This window comes from Eublepharis macularius, chromosome 18 (assembly GCF_028583425.1).
Source record: "Eublepharis macularius isolate TG4126 chromosome 18, MPM_Emac_v1.0, whole genome shotgun sequence".
NCBI lineage: Eukaryota > Metazoa > Chordata > Lepidosauria > Squamata > Eublepharidae > Eublepharis > Eublepharis macularius.
Window position 1 is genome coordinate 15438816 of NC_072807.1, and position 18119 is coordinate 15456934.

Below are 18119 nucleotides of genomic sequence, written 5' to 3' on the forward strand. Positions count from 1 at the left end.
CTTGAAGATTATATTGGCCCATTTTACAGGGCTGTCATAATATGTGAAGTGTTTTGATCTTCAAGGCCTAGCATTATTAAACTTGCCCAAAGTGGGGAAAAATTGGTATGAAAATCTACTTTTGGGAACCCAAAGAGTTTTACAAATTAGCTACCTTTTAATTAGTCTGAAGTTTTGTTTCAGCTGCTTGCGTTTCCAGATGGGGATAGGTAAAAATGTTGCCATCTGGCAGCCCCACCTGGGTGTCCGTACTAGAGCTGGGATCCAACTTGGATCCCTGGAAAACTGACAGAGACCCTGCAGGGGTCTTCTCTCTTACTCCACTGCCCTTGACAATTTTGGGGGAGGGGGATCAGGCCACTTACCGGTGTTGTTGCCCAGCAGGCCAAAGCTCCCGGCAACTGGTTAAGCAGCTTGAGGACCAGAAGAAAATCTGCTGTGGGTCAGATACACCCCCAGGCTGTAATTTCCCAAAGTCTGTTTTAAAGTCTAGTTTGTGTGAGACAAAAGAGCCGAATGGTTGCCTCAGGGCACAATGTGGATGTCAGCGCAATACCAACTAGGCCTACAAGCATTAGCTGATTACTGAGTGTGATTAACCAATTAATAGCTTGATTACAGAGTAAATATACAACTCTGGTTAATTGGCGCTGGCAACCCAACAGGGCTCTTCCACTGCCACTGCCAGAGCTGACATGTTCCTTAATGTCCCCCACCCCACTTCACCACCGCTGTGCTCTCCCTCTCATTCTTATGAGTGATTAACCTCTGGTCAAGTCCACGCAAATGAATTATTGTCCCTTTTCTCTTACATTCTTCACCGCAGCCTCTTTGACAGCCCCTCCACTGCCACCCCCTGCTTTTTCCGGGGCTTGTGACCGGGGTGGGGTGGAGGGTGAAGAGGAAACTTCAATATCCAAAGAAGCAGAAGGAACGAGAGCTGTCAAATCACTAAGTTTGGCCTGGCCATGCAGGTCACAGTTGCAATTCTGCAGGCTGAGAAGGGTGCCTCAGAACTTAGCTGAGCATGGCTGGGATGGACAACACCAATGTTGTTCTTATGCTGCCATCTTGTGGGGAGCATTGCTTATGGCCACTGCCACTGCCAGGGCCGGAAATACTCTGAAGACAAAATCTTGCCCAGATATGTCTGGATGGATGGATAAAGTGTACGAATATTCGTCAATGGCTAAATTAACTTCTTATGCGCATAACAGACCAATATCGGAATTCCAGAAAAAATGGGAAAAGTTTCTTTGATTACGTAGCTCGAAGTTAAGAAAAATTATATTGTATTGTAGGGATAGGGTCTCAGATGCTTCGCTAATTAGTTAGGGACCATAGACTTCATCACTATATTGCCTTACATATTATTTGCTGCTTTAAATATGTACTCCTACGTACCACCAGGGCTCCATGTTGTCTAATGTTAGTCCTAGAATTGATTATGCTCTGCTTCAGTATTTTTTCTACTCTGTATTGGATTCTTGCTAATACTATGTCTTTTAAACTTGTACCTGTTTACCCTATGGCATTGTTTATGGAAATGTCCTTGATACTGTACTGAAATGTCCTTGATACTGATTGTACAAATCTCATACTGTGTAATCTGCCTGGAGTCTCAATGAGAATGGCGGACTATAAATGACATAAATAAATAAAATAAAATAATGAATAAAGTTAAGAGCAGTTAATATGGGTCAGCAATGACTTGGTGCTTGCACAGGGGACTACCTTTATTTTTTTTAATATGGAAATAGATTAATTATAAAATAGAAACCTTAAAAATGGTTGTTGTGGATTTTCCAGGCTGTACTGCTGTGGTCTTGGCATTGTAGTTCCTGACATTTCGCCAGCAGCTGTGACTGGCATCTTCAGAGGTGTAGCACCGAAAGACAGGGATCTCTCAGTGTCAAACTTCAGTCTGTTTGACACTGAGTTTGACACTGAGAGATCCCTGTCTTTCGGTGCTATACCTCTGAAAATGCCAGTCACAGCTGCTGGCGAAACGTCAGGAACTACAATGCCAAGACCATGGCAATACAGCCCGGAAAATCCACAACAACCATCGTTCTCCAGCCATGAAAGCCTTCGACAATACAACCTTAAAAATGTTGAGTATAAAATATGAAATAGATGACTGATTAAAGATTATTGATATGAAATTTTAAGGTATAAGTAATTAAGGAGACGGAGAGGAGAAACATTCCATAAGTTAGCTGTGTTGCCACATATTCTGAATATATTTTTCTGTTGTAGTTCATATTTAGTATTTTGTATAAGTTTCTCTGCACTTTCTATTGCTATTCGTATTTTTCTTTTCAAGTAACATTCTTAAAAAAAAATTTAAGGAAATACTCTGGCTTGCTTTTTTGGGAGCTTGGTGAACAGACTATTGGTTTGGTTTTGCCTCACATTGGACAAAACAGACTCCATGTTTCCTTCATAGCTGTAGATTCTCTCCTGAATGGACAATTCACTTGTAGGACTGAAGACAGAGTTGCTAACATTTAGGTGGAGCTTGGAGATCTCCTGGAATTACAATTGGTCTCCAGACTACAGAGATCAGTTCTCCTGGAGAAAAGGACTGCTTTGGAGGGTAGACTCTGTAACATTATACTACACTGAGGTCCCTGCCTTCTCTAGTATCGAACCCCAAATTTCCAAGAATTTCCTAACCTAGAATCAGGAGCTATAAGTTGAGGTCTCACAGCAGGGATATGCAGGGACATGACCTTTTCTTTTTGCCTTAAATCAGTTTTCTTTTTCTTTTTTCCTTGCACTGTTTTCTAATTCTTCAGTCCTATCCCCACTGGAATGTTTGCTCTTTATCATATTTTGTAATCCAACCTTGAAAAAGTTGGGGGAGGGGGGAAGGAGGAGGAAGATGATGAGGAAGAGGAGAATGAAAGATGTTTGGGATTTGAATGGAAAAACAGCCAAGGAGTGAGAGAACTAGGGGGACAGGAAAGAGAAAGCCTTGTTTACAGAGCTCAAAAGATGATTTACTTACTTATTTAACTTCTAGTGAATTAAAAACAAAGCAATAAGAACAGTATAAAACAGGCTTATAAAATTAGGTAAATACATACCAAAACAGTATTGAACATATGATACAACAAGTATAATACCTCCGAAGAATACAACAGAGCTGGGTTGCAAAATTAGAAGACGGTGTGCATTGTGAAATCTATACAAGGAACAAAGAAATGAAAAGTGCCTAAAATTTAAGAAACATTAACTACACTCTTATTCCATATTATAAAAATGGGGCTCCTGTTGTTACCTGCTGTAGGAATGCTCATTTGCTTCCATAGTGCTGTTTTTTTATGAATAAGATTCACATAAGTAACAGGTGTAAAGACCATATCCCATTGCTTTGGCAAAACAGGGCGATCTAACTTCTTATTCCATTCATCCTTGAGACTCTGCATATCATATTTATTAACCAACATCAAATATTTACAAACAAATATTGTAGGTTTCGTTTCCCACATTGATTAAATGAGTTTCAAAAAATAGAAGAGACTCTGAAACACAGGGCCATATTTAGATATCAACAAATGCTGCAATTGTAAAACAGAACTTGATAACTGAGAAAATGACTAAAACTCATCATAGTCTATCAATTGATCCAGAGTGAAAATCCCTCCATCTGTCCAAGCCTTCCATAAAAAAGGAGATTTCTTCCCAGTTTTTAGATCTGGATCGGCCCATAATGATAATCAAGCATATGAAAATTGATCAAATTAATATTACTGTGATATTGCTCATCTGTCCAAATCTAAGGATACATTAGCAACCAATTTATTGAAATGTAATATGATCATACACTTAATATCTCTAGGAATCAGTATTCCAAGATAAGAAATGACATCTGGGAACCATCAAAAAAGTCCATCAGCAAATACACTCCATAACATACTATCTCCCAAAGGCATCAACTCAATTTTTGTCCAATTAATTGAATAACCAGACAGTTCTCCAAAAGCATTAATCACATTTATTAATACAGAAATGGAAGACTGAGATTCTGAAATAAGCAATAAAATATCGTATGCATAAAGAATAATTTTAAATCCCCCCAAGTTATGAGCAAAGCCATGAACTCCAGTCAGAATTAGAAACAATAGACAATTCTTTTGTACAATTTTTGCTGCCGGAATGTGCAATGAAAACACTCCGGATGCCAGAGAGGAGGGTGGGAGGAGATGAGTGAGATGTGCACAGCCCTGAAGGAGTCTCCAGAGAACACAAGTCCAAATTTGCAAGTCTAAGCAGAATTAAGTTTCATCAGAGTTTTCATGAGCAAGCAAAATTTAATAAAATCATGTCATTTCAAAGATGTGGCTGGGCAGAGGCCAGAACTATTGTACCAAAGTGTGTGTGTGTGTGGGGGGGGTTGCTTTGAACTTTATTATCTCTGCACACATGAACTTTCAGGAAAATCTAATAATCTTGTCGCTGAAAAACTGAACGTTTCATATACCATTTGCCTGATTTTGGGTGTTACAGCAGCAAGGACTGGTGGAGCTTCAATGCTGCGCTCCCACAGCAAATGTGAGCCAGTGTACTGCAGTAGTTAGAGCATCAGAGCAGGATCTGGGAGACCCAGGTTCGAACCCCCCCTCTGCTAGGGATGCTTCCTGTCTTGGCCTTGGGCCAGTTGCACAATCTCAGCCTAAACTACCTCACAGAGTGGTTATTGCGAGGATAGGATAGAGGAGAGGAGAATAATGTACGCCTCTTTGAGGGGGAAAGGTGAGGTGTAAATAAAGCAAAAATCAGTTTAATAAATAATTAAAACAAGAATGGAATATCCATCTAAGCCAGCAAATGGCTTGTCTTATCAGCTCAATTCAAGAGAAATGATTGTACCAGTCTTTTAAAAAGTTGGCAGCTGCTGGCTTATTTTTTATTTATTTATTTACTTACTTACTTATAGTTCACCTTTCTCACTGAGACTCAAGGTGGATTGCACAGTGTGAGATCAGCAGTCAACATCAAGGACATTTCCATAAACAATGCCATAGGGTAAATAAATACAAGTTTACAAAGACATATCAAATACCAAAATCAAGATGTTTCCTGGGCAGGGCAAATTAATACCAATTGCTTGGAGATTGATTCACTATAATAGTGGCAACTCTTAACGGTGAGAAGCAAATTCCGGTATTCCAATATTTGCATAATAAACAGTTTTCTAAAGTCCAAGTGGCAAACTCCCAATAGAAGCTGGCCTCCTCTCCTCTCCTCTTGAAACACACCCTTCTTCTTGTCAGTTTCACTTTCACTGACTCCTCCCAAATATTAGTGACAATAAAAGCTGTTCAATGGTTGAGCTTGCTCAATATTTTTTTTAAAAACTTTGCCGCATAGCTCACATTGTGTCTTCTGCATAACATTCGGTCAAACAGCCCTGTCCCTTTGCCAAGTAATCAGTTCTTCCATATGAGTAGAGAATTCAAGTACAAGTGACATTTGATTCAACGGGGACTGTACAGGAGGAGTCGCTGACTGGGGCCCCCATTTATGGAATTTTGCTTACCAAGTGAACGGAAGCATCCTTTGCAGAGGGGAAAAAAAAAGAGCATTTGTACAGCTAAGCAAAACACTTTGCCAGGTCAATAGCCAAAGAAGACAGATTGTTCTGTATTGTTGTCCCTTTCTGTTTTAGCCGACAGAATGTTTTTCCAGTAGAAATTTCTACCCTGTGCCTGAGCCTGCCTGTAGTGCACCACAACACATCTGGGAAGGTGAATTTGTTCTGAATGCTTGCGTAAATCTCCAGCAATCCAGCGGGTCTCTGTCCACCAGAACAGACAGGAGGAAGAGGGAGCAGGTAAGAGAGAAAAGAGGAGAGAGGCAAGAGAATGGGCTTCTCTAGCTCGCAGGTGCCTTAAGCAAACGGCAACGCTCCACTGTATTTAAAAATGTGTGGATAAGCCTCCGGATCAGAAAAGAGCACGGATGTGTCATGAAGAATGTTCTTATTAACGGGTTTCCTGGCAACTGAGCATGGATTACTGGCACTGCTAAAACAATTATTTCATAGATTTTCTGTTTATAGTATCAGGGACAGCAGCCTTGCACGCAGAAATCAAGCATGCCAAGTTTTTCCTGGAAACAGCAAATTTGCTTAATTTCTGTACGGCAGCTATCAAAGGCAGAGCAGTGGGGCTATTAAGAAAGTATTTGTGTAAACTCATGTGCTACACGAATAAATTATATTAATTTTTTTTTTAAAAAAGAGGAAGTGGGTAGCTCTAGGTGAACGGCAGGGCAATCCTCAACAGAAAAATGCCCTCCTCGGCCCATTAACTTCAGTGGGTTCCAAATAATGTTACTCTGCTTAGGATGGCACGAAGAGCCTTTACAGCTTCCTGCTTGTCAGCTATGTACCTGGAAAGCATCAGTATCAAGTAAAAACTGGGACTAAAGAGAAAGATGGATGAGACAAGTCCTGGATGATAAGAATTATTGTTTCTTTGCCATAATAACTACACCGCGTTCAGTCTACATCTGATCTCCAGGTGCTGGGAATTTCACCTGAGTTTCCGGCTGGCCAGTAGCAGAGATGAGACTCCAGAAGAAGACGTTCCACCCCTCTTTTTAATTCCGAACAGGTAGCCCAGAGAAAGGTCTTAATATTGTTTGGCTTGGATGGGATGGGATAACAACAACACACTTTGTAAAACTCTCTGAGCGTGGCATTAAGTTGTCCTGAATATAAATATAATCGAATATTATATATGAATTGAATGTTGTTGTTGTTGCTGCAGCCGCTGCTACTACTCATGTAAACACTCACCAGATATCTTTTTGTTCCATCAGAGGGAGGCTTAGCAGATAGATGTCTGCACTTTGCAATGCCGGTGCAAAGGGCAGTGCGGATGGACGTGCCAAGAGCATGGTGCATGCTTGGACTGGCCCTGGCTGTCACCTCTGCAACAGAGAATTTCTCCTGGACCAGGCAGAGCCCCAGTTCCTTCTATTACAGCACTTTCCCAAAAGGTGTATTCCAGCTGGTTTGGGGGAGATTGTGGGGTCAGGCTGCACGGCCGTAGCTTTCACACAGACATGCATTTCATTCAGGTCTCTGTAAATTGAAATCTAATCCAAGGCTTGTCCAAATGCCATCCCCTGAAAACAGGAATTCTGTGGTCCTTGTAGTTCTATTTATTTGCTTAATTTATACCTCACTTTCCTCCCAACAGGGACCTTGAGTGGTTACATTGTTCTCCTGTCTTGTTTTATCCTCCTAACAAGGAGGTAGGATAGCTAAGTTGATTGAGACTGGCCCAAGTCACCCACAGCCAGCTTCCCTGGCAGAGTGAGGATTCAAACCGGGATCTCCCAGATCTTAGTCTGACACTAACCGCTATGCAATGCTGACACACTCTACAATGGACCCATCCCTGAAACACTGCTCCCTCCCTCCCTTCTTACCCCCTCCTGAAGACCCCTTGCTTGTCTCTCTCTTCTCCCCTTCCCAAAGTATTAGATGAAAGAATGAAGAAATGTGCAAGTTACTGCACACAGCACAGGCACTGAAAATCAACACTTGCCTGCTGCTATAAAGATCTCAATGGAGACTACTTTGAAAAGCTGGGGGTTGGACTAGATGACCCTGGTGATCCCTTCCAACCCTATGATTCTAAATTACACTTGTAACAACCTAAGAAATGATGACTTTATCATCACAGGATAACTATTTGGGCTGCAACAAGTCAACAAGGCTAAGCAACCAGGAATAACTCCCAAAAGGGGTAACACTGAAACAGGGTGTAGGGATGCGTCTTGTAGTTTCACAAAAGATGGTTTTTCTGGCTTTTGCTTCCTGACTGTTTTCTGCTGTTCTCTCCGGTCAATATCTTCAGGGTTCCTTTGGGGCGTCGGCAGTTCCGCCTGCCAAACTGAAGGTGCTTGGGACAAAGCTGGGAAAGGCCCAAGTATCTGGGACACTTTTGGACACCAAGGGGGGACCGTGTTTATGAACCACACAGCAGATTCTGCATGTGAAAGCTATTATAAGATTAAGGTAAGAGGAGCATTCTTTGGAGGGGGAGAAATGAACAGATATTGAAGTATAACCAGACCAGCTAAATGGATGCTGACTCAGCATGGCAAACCTTAATTTGTAACAAGTTTTTTTTAAAATAAATGATTTTCATCCTTGATTTTCTTCTTCTAGGATGACATTCAGCTACTGAAAGAACTCAAGGTCAACCACTATTTGTTTTCTATTTCTTGGCCCCGTCTCCTGCCCACAGGCATCAAATGTAAGCATGACATTTGCCAGTATTTCCCACAATTGAATGAAATGGTCTTCTGTGCAAAATCAGATCACCTGGAACAAGTGATATAATCAGATCCCACATTACAGCATATATCCAAGCTTGTATATGTGCCAAGGGAAGTGGGGGAGGGGAGTATGTTGATATTTTGTCACATATTTTTAGAATTGCATTTTTCATGGCAGGGATCCAAACCATGTAGCTTGTTCTGTCAGCCCCAGGGTGTGTGTGCGTGTGCGTATGGTGTAAACGTGTTTCTGAAACATATGGGCACACCTACCACTTCTTGCCAAACCACTTGACTTTGGAAGAGCAGCAGTACATGATACTGCAAGTAGTCAATTAATGAACACCTGCAGCTCTTTGGAGCCTGACTTATTTGTTAGGGAGTGGCTTTTACGTAAATGCCAAGAAAGAGTTGAGATGCTCTCTGGTCTTTGTTTTTACAGCAGAAAAAGTAAACCAGGAAGGTATACAATTCTACAATGATACGATCAACGCTTTATTGGAAAACAAGATCATTCCCATCATAACTCTCTATTACTGGGATCTGCCACAGGTTTGAATAAAGTTATTTCTACAGTGTGTGTGTGTGTGGGGGGGTTTAGCTATTGTCTGTAAACCAGAAGAAAATGACAGGTGTTTTTCCACAGTCACACCTCTTGACTTTTTGGTGTTTGTGCTTGCAGGTACTTCAACAAAAATATGACGGATGGCAGAATACAAGCATGATAACGTATTTTACTGATTATGCAGATTTGTGTTTTGAGAGCTTTGGGGATCGTGTGAAACACTGGATTACTTTTAACAACCCTTGGGTAAGTCACCACTTCCAATGGATTCATGCAAGAGCGTCTGAAGAACCGTGCAAGTAGATCCATGTGGCTGTGTGCGTGTGTTGCAGTTTTCCTTCTCAAATGGCAGCACCCCCCTTTCTCAATATGACACACAATGGCCATTTAGGTGCAGCATAAAGGAGTTTCCATCCCTTGTAACTTGTGGGAAGGATGGCTGTGTAAATCTGAAAAAGTCCAATAGTCCAGAGGGTTGTCTGGACCTTTGGCACATCTAAAACAGCATTTTAAATTGCGCATGCGCCATATATTTTCAAGGCACTTACCTGTAAATAAGACTCGTTCAATAAATGGGGACTTTCTGAATAAATATGCACACACTCGGACTGCATATTTTATTTCAAAGTTCAGGTGTACAACACAGCATGGCCCTTGCACTCTTTGTTTCATGGCTCTGTATGTGATGCCCCTTTCTCCTACCATGCAGAGTTACTAAAACGAGTAACTAATGTTTTCCAGGCAACTGCAGAAGAAGGGTATGAAACAGGACAGCATGCGCCAGGCCTGAAATTGGGCTCAGACGGAGCTTATAAAGCAGCACATCACATAATCAAGGTAAAACTCTGAACTGAGTTACTACTTTGGTGGATCAGGGAAATGCTGTGGACATAGTTGATCTTGATCTCAAATCACGTTACAAATTTGGTTGACAAGTTTGTAACATGTGGTTTGGATCCTATTACTATTAGATGTATTTGTAACTAGTTGACAATCCCCAGAGTGCTTATAAATGGTTCCACATCTTCTTGGAGAACAGTGACAACTGGAGGGCCTCAAGGCTCTCTCCTGGACCTTGTGTTGTTCAACATCTTTATAAATGACTTTCATGAAGGAAGAGGGGGGATGCTTATTCAATTTGCAGATGATACTAAATTGGGAGGAGTTGACACAGTAGAAGACAGAAGCAAGATTCAAGGTGATTTTGACAGGCAGAAAAACTGGCCCAAAATTAACCAAATGAATTCCAACAGAGAGAAACGTAACGTTCTGCATTTAGGTAGGAAAAATCAAAGACATTCTTATAGGATGGGAGAGACCTGTCCTGGCAGTAGTACATGTGAAAAGGATCTAGGGGTCTTAGTAGATTATACGCTGAACATGAGTCAGTAATGTGATGCTGTAGCTAAAAAGGCAAATGTGATTTTAGGCTCTATCAACAGAAGTATAGTTTCCAGATCATGTGAGGTGATGGTATCACTTTACTGTTCTGGTTAGACCTAATTTGGAGTATGGCGCACATTTTGGGCACCGCAGTTTAAGAAGGATGTTGACAAGGTGAAATGTGACCAAAGGAGAACATCAAAGATGGTGAGGGGTCTGGAGACCAAGTTTTATGAGGAAAGGTTGAAGGGGCTGGGCATGTTTAGACTGGAGAGGAGGCAACTGAGAGGTGATATGATAGCCCTCTTCAAATATTTGAGGGGCTTTCACATAGAGGATAGAGCAGAATTTTTTTCTGTTGCCCCAGAGGGTTAGACAAGAAACTATCGGTTAAAATTAAAGCAAGAGTTTTTGGCTAAACATTAGGAAGAACTTCCAGATAGAGATGTTCCTCAGTGGAACAGGCTTCCTCAGGAGGTGGTGGGCTCTCCTTCTTTGGCGATATTTAAGCAGAGGCTAGCTAGATGTCATCTGGCAGGTATGATGATTCTCTAACTTAATATGAATGTACACAGATCAAGAGCGGGGGGGGGGGGTGCATGAAAGGATAAGCCTGGGCCTGGCTCTTGTGGCCCCTTCTTATATGCCCAGGAAGGCTAATGCCAATTGTCATTTTGGAGTCAAGAAGTAATTTTACTCCAGGCCAGATTGGCCAGGGATCCTGGGGTTTTTTTTGTCTTATTTGGGGCATAGAGCAGGGGTCACTGAAGGAGGGATAGCTGTGAATTTCCTGCGTTGGGCCCTGGTGTTCCTTCCAGTTCTATGTTTCTGTGCCATCATATGAGGATCTTAGGCTGGATTCATTATTACTGTGAGTCACCCATGGCTCAATCCTACACTACTGTCACATCTGTAAGGAGGAACAATGTGTGTAGGCTAGGGGAACGATGTGTTTCCTCTAAGGGCCTGCAATGCTGAAAGCACATCGTTCTGCCAAGCTGAATGCTTCTTTTTTGCACACTGCGTGAGCACCGTTAAGATCCATGCTCTCCTTTTCTCAGAATATCATTTCAATATGAGCAACACGAGGTCCCTGACTCCCACCACACTGGACATCCCAGCATCCACCACCCAGGAAGGAAACAGTCCTTTTCCTTTATCAGACAGCCTCATGTTATTAATGATGCATCCTTTCAAAGCGTTAAGAAATGTTTGTGTGCTCACAAAATTTCCCCTCTGCATCGGCAAAGTCACCCCACTGCTTCTTTGAGCCCCTGTTGCTTATATCAAACCCCACCCAGGCCACCTCTTTTCCCCACAGGCTCATGCGGAGGTGTGGCATTCTTATCGCAAGAAATGGCACCGTAAACAACGAGGTAACCATCAGCAGCAGCACCACGAAGAGCTATGTTTAGAATAAGGCGCCCAACAGGTGGATAACAGAAACACTGTCCCTTTGTTTCAAGGCCTGGTTGGGATCTCTTTAAGCAGCGCCTGGGGGGAACCTATTGATCTGAGCAACAAAGTAGATGTTGAAGCAGCGGAGAGATACGTACAGTTTTCCCTGGGGTGGTTTGCAAATCCACTCTACCATGGAGACTATCCTGGAGTTATGAAGGATTATGTAGGTAAGTCATGCGGGTGGTATCATTTACATTGGCTTTTAAAAACAAGATTTTAAAAAGGCTCTGAGCTGGCCAAAATGAGTCTGATGGAGTATATTTTAGCTCCATGTTAGCTCTCCCCTGAGAGATAACCAGAGTATCACTGCTCTAAAATTCTAGTGCATCATCCTGTTAGGGATGCTTTTACCATAGTTGCTGCCCCTTTAACCACAGTACTTCTCTTGGCAATCTACTATAGTTAGTAGCTCTAACTACTGGTAGCTCCAGAGTGTACCTAACTGCTGTTCAATTAATCCTTTGCACTTGGAAGTCAGGACTGCCTGGGGAGGAGTTAACGACTCAAGACAAAGGGCAGATGGCTTTTGAAGATTCTACCTGTTGCACAGATGCTGTGGTTCAGGTACCCCATCACAACTCCCCAGCTAGGAAAACACAGTCATTTCAGTCCTGTTAAAAACTTCAAATGCCTTTTCTTTCTATATTTTGTGTGGCTAGGTAGAAAAAGTTCTGAGCAAAGAATGGCGTCAAGACTCCCAGTGTTTTCGGCACAAGAGAAAAACTACATTAAGGGCACAGTGGACTTCTTGGGAATCAGTCATTTCACCACCTATTACATTTCCCAGAAGAGCCACCCCCCTCAGGAGGAGAGTTATTTCACTGATCGCAACCTGGTGGAATTGGTGGACCCCAGGTGGCCCAATTCAGGGTCCAGTTGGCTATATTCTGTGCCCTGGGGCTTCCGGAGGTTGCTCAACTTTATTAAGGTACTTTGGACGTCTTTAGTTGAAGGGTCTTGGCTCAATTCAGGGAATACTTTTGTCTTAAGTTAGGAGCACCTTCTGACATCACAGGAAGTTAAAGGTCGATCCAGACGTGTTCCTTACTCAATGACTCAAAGGACTATTTCCTCCTATACTGTCCAGGGCATCAGTTGAGAGCCTCTTCAGATCCTGCTCTCTGTTCCCGTGCCTGCAGATGGACAGGGCTTTTTCAGTGGTGGCACCTTGCCTTTAGAATGACCTTCCCCTTCAGGCTCGGTTGATGCTTCCCTCATCACTGTTCTCTTCACCTATGCTTTTCCCTAATGAGTTCGAATTTTTTTCGGCTGTTTTAGGCCTACTGCTAGCCTGAGAACTGCTTTACCTTCCATTTTAGACGGCACCATTTTTTGTGCTTCTAGGCACTGGTTTGCTTTTATTGGCATGGCTTTTTTTAAAAAAATGGGCTTGGGATAGTTTTGATATTAATATGACATGCTTTTATTGTCTGCTTTGTTTTTTATTGGTATAAGCCGCCTCCAGCAGCTCAGCAAAGGTGACATGTAAATCTTCTAAATAAATGAAATGACTGCAACGTCACAAGGTGACTTGCATATGAGAACAAGCACCGTTCTATACAATTTGCTGCTTTAAACGGTTTTCAATGCAACAAATTCTGCACTCACCTGCCATTCAGCCACTGTCATGAAATCAAGTAATGTACATATATTGATGAATGAGGATTTATGGCTGCCTACTCAAATGATGGTTGACCTGTAACTTCAAGATAAATGGCTCTCAACACACAAAACCACTTTACATCTGCAATTGCAGTTTAGAGTCCCATCGTAAGTAGGGAAGTTACGAACGATCATTTCATAGATATGTGGGAAGAGATTTGGACTCCAGTAAGTTTCTAGTTGCTGGGCCACATGTCCAGTGATTTAATCTCATGCTAGAAGTGCATTCTTTATCTACACACGCTTGGATTACTTTGAAGCGGCAGAACTGTCCTTAAGAGATGAGTTACTGATCACGGCTGGCTCAGTTTTCAATGCAGCAAAGAGACTCCACACCAATCGCATCACAACAGATTATTTGAGCCCAAAATGTGCCACCTTCTATATATGACCAATAATGAAGTTTCTCGCTTTGTGTACAGGTACAATATGGGAACCCGCTAATTTACGTGACAGAGAACGGCATTTCAGAAAAGCTGCAGTGTGCTCAGCTATGTGATGACTGGAGGATAAACTATTTTAAGGGATATATTAATGAGATGCTAAAAGGTGAAATTTAAGTTAATTAATCAAATTTGCCAGCCTGGGTATTACTACCATTATCCCAATTAATGAAAGAATATGACCCTTTTTTTGCAGCTATAAAGGACGGAGTTAACATCCAGGGCTATACAGCCTGGTCTCTGCTGGATAAGTTTGAATGGAACCGAGGCTACTCAGAGAGATTTGGACTTTACTATGTTGACTTTCAAAATCAGAACAAACCCCGATATCCAAAAGCGTCTGTTCACTATTATAAGAAGATCATCAAAGCAAATGGATTTCCTAATCCGAAAGAGGTAAGGCCGCTTACTACTAATTTTTGCTTTATGAAGTTTGAGAACAAGGGAAAAGTCTGTAAGGACCAAAGGGTGAGTTCACCTTAACTCACTCACTTCCAGTGGGTATGATCCATTCACTGTTAAATTCAGCAACCAAGTTAACATTATAGCTGCATACAGATGTCACAAAACTATGGATTATAAAGTGTTGTTTAATAAAATTGCAGCTGGGTATGAGGACTTCCCAGGACCCAAGATTCTTTGCTACAATTTGAACTGGGGTTCATATAATTGAACCCAAGTTTTAAAATCCCAATTGTTCTGTAGCACCACTTCTCACAGCCAACTTGACCACAGAACCGGTACTTCAGAGTGGACAGGAAACCTAACAGCTGCAGTGGAACTGGGTTCTCAATGGCGCCTTCTCAGGGCCTACCCCCAAATCCTCTCTCCATGCCTGTTTCCCCGCTGGCAAGGACTTTGAAATTTTAAGTGCACAGCTGCAACACCTTCCCTGAGTAAAGCCGCAGAATATAAGAACCATGTTGATGACACATTTTAGTAAGTTTGCCAAAACACCAAGAATCACCCTATAAAATGTTCTGGTAGGGTAGGTAAATTCAGCATCTCTGTATGTGTCAAGATAAAAGCAACAGTTTGCATTTGTGACTCGAGAACTTTGCTAGAACCCCATCTGAATGAAATATATAACGTGCCTACATAAATACATACAGAAAACATCTTCTTACAAGGCCACACAATAATTCCCCCCCCCCCTCCCAGCATACTACACACAGGCCAGCATTTACCAATATTATGTATATTCCCTGCCCAACTCCAACCAATCATCTGACTGGAGGATGCTTTGACTTCCAGAAAGGAGGAATGCAACTGCGCTCTCACCGAGCATTTTCGGGCACCTTGCTGCCATTTCAAATTTGGCCCTTGGATCCCCACCAGCACCTGCTACTTCAGATCTCTACATACAACACTCCCGGATTCTTATCTAGACACTCTCATATCTCTCCAGGAGGCAAACAGCAGAACTGCTAGCGCCATGACAAGGCAGGAGCTTCTATATTAGCAGTGACATCCACAAGAGTCTCCAACGCCAAGTGTGACTGACAACCCATGTCAGAGGAGCAAATTCATGATCGCAGCAGGACACAGCATGCATGTGATTAGTTAAGAAATTTCTCTCCTAAGGAAGGAGGGGAGAGTTTTACTTTTACAATCAAGCTCACAAGAATTGCCCTGTGCAGTTCTGCATTAGGTCTGACAGTGACCAGGTAGCCATCTCAGGAAGGCATTTAGGTGCCTCTTGCTATTGAAAGTTAGCAACTGCTAGGCAGACGGATGCGGGCTCTGAAACTACCCGTTTGCATCCTCAGTGCAGTGCTGCCCTAAGCAAGGTGACACTCTGAAGAAAATGCGCTTAGGAGGGTATAACTGCTTAGAAAAGCACAGGTACTCACTACTTAAAAAAGCATTTCTATTGATGGAACATACTCCCCCCCCTAGTCTTCCTTTATGGGGGAACTTTCTTGGCCTTCATATTATTTTAAGCCTTATTTCACAGAAATATGACCCCTGCTTATCTCCATTTACCTTAAAAACAAAACAAAACAGCATTTCACTTTTTTAAAAAATCTGTAAGCTTTTTTGAAAATCTACACATAATAATACAACAGAAATGAGCAGGTATTCTCTCCCTGCTTATCCTTGCCTCCACCTCCCTTAGACTGAATGTTAGATTGCAAACTCTGCAGGGCTTGTATATTGTTAAGCACCATGAACACTTATAGCGTCACATCAATTTTTCGCCCATGGCAGATCAGAAAGATGTTGGTCAAGTAGAGCTTTCTGTGGAAAGTCCTCCAGCTGGCCCACTTGACTACAAACTCTATTTAGGGAAGGCAAAGTTTTTTGAAGACAGTGAAGGGGGGAGGCTGCTTTGCCTTTTCACTCTTTGGCCATCCAGTGTTGCTTCTCGGACCAGCAGGTACCACTTAAGCAGCACATCTTATTCATGCTTGCCCATTCAGGGAGACTAAGGGCAGGAGGGCATTTGCCACTGCTGTCGGTCACTTTAGTGTTAACAATAGTTCTACTTAACAGGTGGCAAGTTGGCACCAGCAGGCCGCTGAGATCTGTACTTCTAGCAGCCAGCTTCTTGTGACAGGTAATTTACATCTTCTCTTGTCTGTATGCATAGTTTGACACTTACTGCCTGACACCACTATAATTTCCCCCCGCCCTTACATTTTATCTGCACAACAACCCTGTAAGGTGGGTCAGACAAAAGAGCTTCAACAGTCTGTCTAGGCCTCTAGCCCATATGTGGCATATATGTACGTATGCATACTACCACCCTTCTTGACTGCTAGGGACAATGCATTGAGTCTCCCGCATTAGAGAGATTGTATGCCTCCCAGGATAGTACAAGCATGGCCTGGGGGGGAGGGGAGGATGGCTATAGTTTGCTATTCGGGGACAACTGCTAGGCATCCTAGTGTAGGCCAGTGCAGTGAAGTGGTTAGAGTGCTGGACTAGGATGTCGATAACCCAAGTTTGATTCTCCATTCTACCATGAAAGCTTGCTGGGTAACCTTGGGCCAGTCACATACTCTCAGCCTAGTCTACCTCACAGGGCTGTTGTGAGGGAAAATGTAATGGAGAATGATGCAAACTGCTTTGGGTCTTCACTGGAAAGAAAGCTGGCATATAAAATAAAATAAATCCTACACAAATGGCAGACTGCATAGCTGCTCACAGGGTTAGTGCTTTCCAAAGATTTTTTTTAACAGTTCTCTTTTCCCTCCCTTGAAAAATCAGAGGAACAGCGGAAAACTGCTGCTAATATCCTCAGGCTAATTCATGGTAAGCACTGGCTGTTTTTGTAACCCTTTGAGCACTAACATGCTTACAGAGTTTGGTTCAACCTCACCCTGCCCTCCCTGGAGATAAAAGCGTAGGGCTGCACGAAACTGATTTTCAACGTTACTTGGGTAGCTGTTGCCACTTGCTGAACGCACAGCCAGAAATAATACAATCCCACTACCCACGTAGCAGAGAGCTGATCTGCTGTCTGTCTGTCTGTCTCTGTTCTTCCACTGCAGAGCCTTTGGCAACTCACATGGAAATGGTGACCGAGATAGTGGTGCCAACAGTTTTCACCCTCTGTATTCTGATCAGTGCCATCCTGCTCCTATTTCTACTCAGGAAACAACAGTAACAGCCTCCTCCGCCTTTTACACTGTATCTTCACTGTACAACAGTCACCTGCAAGGGTTTCTACATCTCTTCGCTGAAACTAATTTATGCATTTTACATGTAAACAAGCAGGCTTCCCTTCAACATTTTTAATCAGAAATTTAATTCAGGATTTAAAAAATCAGCTATATATATTTCAGGAATGACTTGTAACATTGAAAAGTTGGACAACAGCTGGGAATGCAGTGTCTAAAGCAATGTTTAGTAACTCAGCAACAATCCTGTCTTCTACACAGGTCTTACTTATTTGAAGAGATTCCTAGAAATAATATTGACTTGGAGCTAGTTGATTTGAGATTACTTCAGACTAAAAATTAAATATGCTTTGCAACAGCACATAAAGTGAACAGCCACTCCTTAGTGTGTTTGGATTGAAGCTTCATTTTCTACCAGCATAAGAACTCTTCCGTTGGCGGTGGTGGGGGTGTTCCAAATCCACCCTCCCACGTCCCATCCCTCTGAGGGGAGGCACCCCTGGTCCACAGGAGGAAGCATTTTCCAGGAGGCAGTGTCCTGCTTGATAAGCAATACTCTGTCATTAGGACTTTGCGTCCAAAACTATTGTGTGATTCTCTCTGTAACGTGTTCCAACTTTATACTGCTAAATCCCTGAAAGTTTTTTCCTTCCCAGTCTTGCCTACCTCTAAGGT

The 18119-nt window shown here is 42.4% G+C and overlaps 1 protein-coding gene across 2 annotated transcripts; it reads left to right on the forward strand.

The window, feature by feature from the left end:
• Positions 1-5729: 5729 nt before the first annotated feature.
• LCTL (lactase like) lies at positions 5730-17826 on the forward strand. 2 transcript variants are annotated; one of them, XM_055003054.1, is made up of 15 exons: positions 5730-5842; positions 6534-6626; positions 6835-7014; positions 7881-8041; positions 8195-8282; positions 8747-8856; positions 8987-9115; positions 9611-9706; positions 11574-11628; positions 11719-11880; positions 12373-12641; positions 13798-13924; positions 14015-14214; positions 16315-16378; positions 17316-17826. In XM_055003054.1, the coding sequence occupies exons 3-15, from the start codon at positions 6870-6872 to the stop codon at positions 17429-17431; spliced, it is 1722 nt and encodes a 573-aa protein (XP_054859029.1). In that variant the 5' UTR covers positions 5730-5842; positions 6534-6626; positions 6835-6869; the 3' UTR covers positions 17432-17826. The 2 variants fall into 2 exon arrangements, with proteins under 2 accessions (XP_054859029.1, XP_054859028.1); XM_055003053.1 differs by lacking the exons at positions 5730-5842; positions 6534-6626; positions 6835-7014 and adding an exon at positions 17032-17076 and having other exon boundaries at positions 7717-8041.
• The last annotated feature ends 293 nt before the right edge of the window (positions 17827-18119 follow it).